This window comes from Cryptomeria japonica, chromosome 3 (assembly GCF_030272615.1).
Source record: "Cryptomeria japonica chromosome 3, Sugi_1.0, whole genome shotgun sequence".
Lineage (NCBI taxonomy): Eukaryota > Viridiplantae > Streptophyta > Pinopsida > Cupressales > Cupressaceae > Cryptomeria > Cryptomeria japonica.
The window spans coordinates 146,061,497-146,065,599 of NC_081407.1; the positions used below are offsets into that span (position 1 = coordinate 146,061,497).

Below are 4,103 nucleotides of genomic sequence, written 5' to 3' on the forward strand. Positions count from 1 at the left end.
CAGATGTAATTCGGCATTACAAAAGATTCGGCATGTTACGTAATTAACAATAGAATGAACAAATGCCAACGATGTAATCACAATTATTTTAAGTGTATAGATTACTTTTCCTTGCCTTCTACACTATGCCTTCCCGTGCAGGCAGTTTCAACAAACGATTTTAATTTGTATTTATGTATGCAAAAGTCAAAAGTTTGGTTTCTATCGATCAGAAAGGTTGCCCTCAAAAGATACCCTAACTTCTGGGAATGGGATTCCAAGCATCAAATACCATTTTGCTTCCTAATGACGCAATAATATGCGTTGTGGGCAAGATATATTCTGTTCACTCTTCTTTGTTTATATATATCAGTCTATAATATAACTCAACATGTGACCCAGTATTTCAACGCAACCATGAAGACACATGCAATCATATTTGTTACAATTTCAATAAGTTTGGTGTTACTGCTTCATTTTTGTGTCGCAGATGTGGGCACAGCAACCTTTTATGGTGCTCCTTATGTCCGTAAGTGTCATTAACTTTAATAAAGCATTTCATCAATACCTTTTATTTCTCTTTTGATTGTAATATAAGGGCCTCTGTTTTGATATTGTTTATGATTATAATAAGTTGGTAAGTGGTATGATCTGTTTTTTTCATGCAAGACCACCTTGCGAGGAGGCAGATGGAAAAGGACATTTTAACACGAACTGTAATAAAATTAATGCTTCTACATTGAATTTTATTGGGTTTTGCAGCAACATCGTGCTATGGATACAATCAGAGGCAATTTCCAGCAGGCAATCTTTTTGGAGCGGCTAATGATGCAATTTGGGACAACCAGGCAGCCTGCGGAAGGAAGTACAGAATCAGATGCTTGAGTGGAACAAGTAATGAAAGAGTTAATCCATGCAGAAAAAGATCACTTGTGGTAAAGATTCTGGATTACTGCTCTTCCTCTGGCTGCGATAATGGCGATGCAACTTTTCATTTATCTGCCGATGCGTTTTCTCACATTGCTCTTTCCTCTGCTAAAAAAATTAACGTCGAATATGAGCAGTAAGACTCCATCTACAAACCTGTCATTTACAATTATTACAAATGAAATTTTACGCTAAAATCTGTATATTGGGTGACTTGGGATTTTGTAGGCGAAGGGGATTCTGAAATTTTGAATCTGTTCATGTATGGCTGATGTTTTGTTGTTTTGTGTTTGCATGCACAGAGTGTGATAAAGCAGAATTCCTCACGAAGTTCCAGTTGTGGGTACCTTTAGCTACCTGTGATTGTAGCTTAACATTACCATTCCTATGTTTGCATGATAGAGTTCTACACTATGTAATAAGCATGGTTTGCAGTGTCCACAAGAGGGTCTTGCCCAATACTATTTTAATTTTATATCTTGGTCATTTGATTTTTCCTATATATTACCAGGGTATGGAGTTTCCACAAGAGGGTCTCACATATTATCATATTTGTTTTATCTTAAAATTGCAAGAGCGAGTTGAAGGAACTTGTTGGAATCAAACTAGTGGTATGTTGGAAGTGGATTGACTCTGAGAGGGGGGTGAATCAGAGTCAATAATCAATTTAACTCTCTTTAATTTTTTCTTACTTTGGAAAACTCTTTTAACACACATATGACACCCTAACTTGTATCGAAGCATGCATTTCTGATTAAACAATATATATAATTGAGTAATCTTGATATGCTTCTTATTGAACTTGTCAAAGCATCAAATTATGACTGGTAGAATTAATTAAAAAACAAAGTGACCAGCATAAAGAATTAAAATTTTGTAGAACAACAATGAAGCATAAATAAATGTATCAGAGCATTCATCTAATGGAACACATAAAGTGGATTAGCACACAACACAGATTTTCATGAGTGGAAAACCCTCTTGGGGTAGAAAAACCACTCGATAAAAGAATATTTTATTATCTCAAGAAGCACCCACTCCTTACACTGTATTTAGAAGTCTCAAACTTCAAGGAGCACCGACCCCTATGTCACAAATGATATCAAGAAAATATCTCCAACTATGAGCACTGATAAATTCAGAAGTGCATCATATTATGCAACTCTCAACTTGTCAATCACTGAACAAGATTAATACAAAAGATGGTCTATCACCGCCATATCTATTTTTTTTCGTTACACCCTGTTATATTCAAGAGATCTATCCTTCATCAAGCAAAACCAACTTATCAGGTTCCCAAACTATAATACGGGTTTTATAGAACTGAATCGCAACCGGAATAAAACTGGTTTGATAGAACTGAATCACAACCGGAATAAAACTGTTTTGTGTGTTCATCCTTGAGTAGGGTTACCAAACCCTAACTTAGGTTGGAGTTAATAAAAATTTATCACCAAAATAAATGTACTCCATAGGATCTCTTTAGAAATACTTCTTTCCTTTTCCCAATTTTTGTTTCAAAAAAAATTTACTTGTGATTATTTCTTTGGAAGAATATAGTAGCAAGAAAGATATTTTTAATCTTTGCATTTTTGATAACTGGAAAAATACTCGGGACCATCTTTTTCATTTTTTTTTAAAAAATAGAAGAGTAAACACTTTTATCTTTCTATTTTTTTCTTTCACTTCCATTTTACTTTTTACCCTTCATGGTTTGACAAGAGAAAACACTTTTATCTTTCTTTCTTTTTTTCTTTCACTTCCTTTTTTTTTACTTTTGACCCTTCACGGTTTCACAAAACATACTCCAAAAATAACAATTTGACAATTTGATGCTAAAACAATTGCGAGAAATCCCCACAAAATTAGCCATAAAATATTACCATCTGAAGCATTCATACCTGTAGATTATTAAATCAAAAAGTACCACAATGCGAATTTGAAGAACCACTGGTCACTGAACCTACCTTCTTCTCTTCCACAAAAAGTTTCACTATCAATGAACACCAAAAATTAATCTGCTTACACCTGTCCACTATTCATAGAGATAAAGCTATATAGTCACCAAAACCTTTTTGTCATCAAGGACAATGCAGCATAACAAAGGTAACAAACTCCCCCTTTGTCCTTGATGGCAAAAACCTGAACCATCATAAAACTGAACCATCATTAACTGCTAGAAACAACATCATGATACCATAAATACCACCTGAGTAAACTGCAAATTAATTTGTGAAACCTTAGAACAACCTGTAATTCCAACTATCTGTGAAACTTTAGAATAACCTGTAAGAACAACTGTCTTCTCCCCCTTTTTGTCTCAAGGACAAAGGGAAAACTTGGGGAGAGTGATACTCCCCCTCATAGAATGCAAGATATTAAGCAAGAATAGATTGAGAGATAACTCCCAACCTGTCTCTGAAATGTTCAAATACTTCTTTAGATAGAGCCTTGGTGAAAATGTCAGCCACTTGTGCCTGGGAAGGCACATATAAAAGTTGAAATTCATTAGCTAACACCTGTTCACGTAGAAAATGTAACTTTATTGCAACATGTTTAGTGCGTGAGTGCATAATAGGATTTTTAGAAAGATTTATGGCACTAGTGTTATCACAAAAAATAGAGATTGGCTTGTTTACTGTAATACCCATATCAGCAAGTTGATAAGACATCCAGATTAATTGGGTACAACAAGCTGTTGCGGCAATATACTCAGATTCTGCAGTTGATAAAGTGACACATTCTTGCTTTTTGCTATGCCAGGCAACAAGACGATCTCCTAGGAAGAAAGCTGCACCACTGGTGCTTTTTCTATCATCTACACAGCCAGCCCAGTCAGCATCCGTAAAACCAACAAGAGTAAAATCATTATTTCGTGGATACCATAAACCATAGTCTAAAGTACCTTGAATGTACTTTAAAATTCTTTTCACAGCTATCAAATGAGATTGTTTAGGGGCAGATTGAAATCGTGAAACCAAACAGACTGCATGCATTAAATCAGGCCTAGATGCAGTTAAATAAAGTAAGCTGCCTATCATTGATCTGTACTCAGATTGATTGACTTCAGGTGAGTCATCTGCCTTGGTTAATTTACAGCTAGTCTCCATTGGAGTACTAACAGGTTTGCAATCTATCATATTAAACTTCTTTAGCATTTCTTTTGCATATTTGGTTTGTGATAAAAAAATGCCTTG

At 35.0% G+C, this 4,103-nt stretch overlaps 1 protein-coding gene across 1 annotated transcript; it reads left to right on the forward strand.

The window, feature by feature from the left end:
- The first annotated feature begins 364 nt into the window (after positions 1-364).
- Positions 365-1,691, forward strand: LOC131037837 (EG45-like domain containing protein). Its single transcript, XM_057970069.2, has 3 exons — positions 365-508; positions 742-1,042; positions 1,209-1,691. Exons 1-3 carry the CDS (start codon positions 397-399, stop codon positions 1,213-1,215), a joined length of 420 nt encoding a protein of 139 aa, XP_057826052.1. The 5' UTR covers positions 365-396; the 3' UTR covers positions 1,216-1,691.
- Positions 1,692-4,103: the final 2,412 nt, after the last annotated feature.

Excerpts from the sequence above, each read along its gene's own strand:
- LOC131037837 (XM_057970069.2), top strand. The coding sequence starts at position 397 with ATGAAGACACATGCAATCATATTTGTTACAATTTCAATAAGTTTGGTG. Across the intron at positions 509-741 it reads TTATGGTGCTCCTTATGTCC|CAACATCGTGCTATGGATAC; the intron begins GTAAGTGTCATT and ends TGGGTTTTGCAG.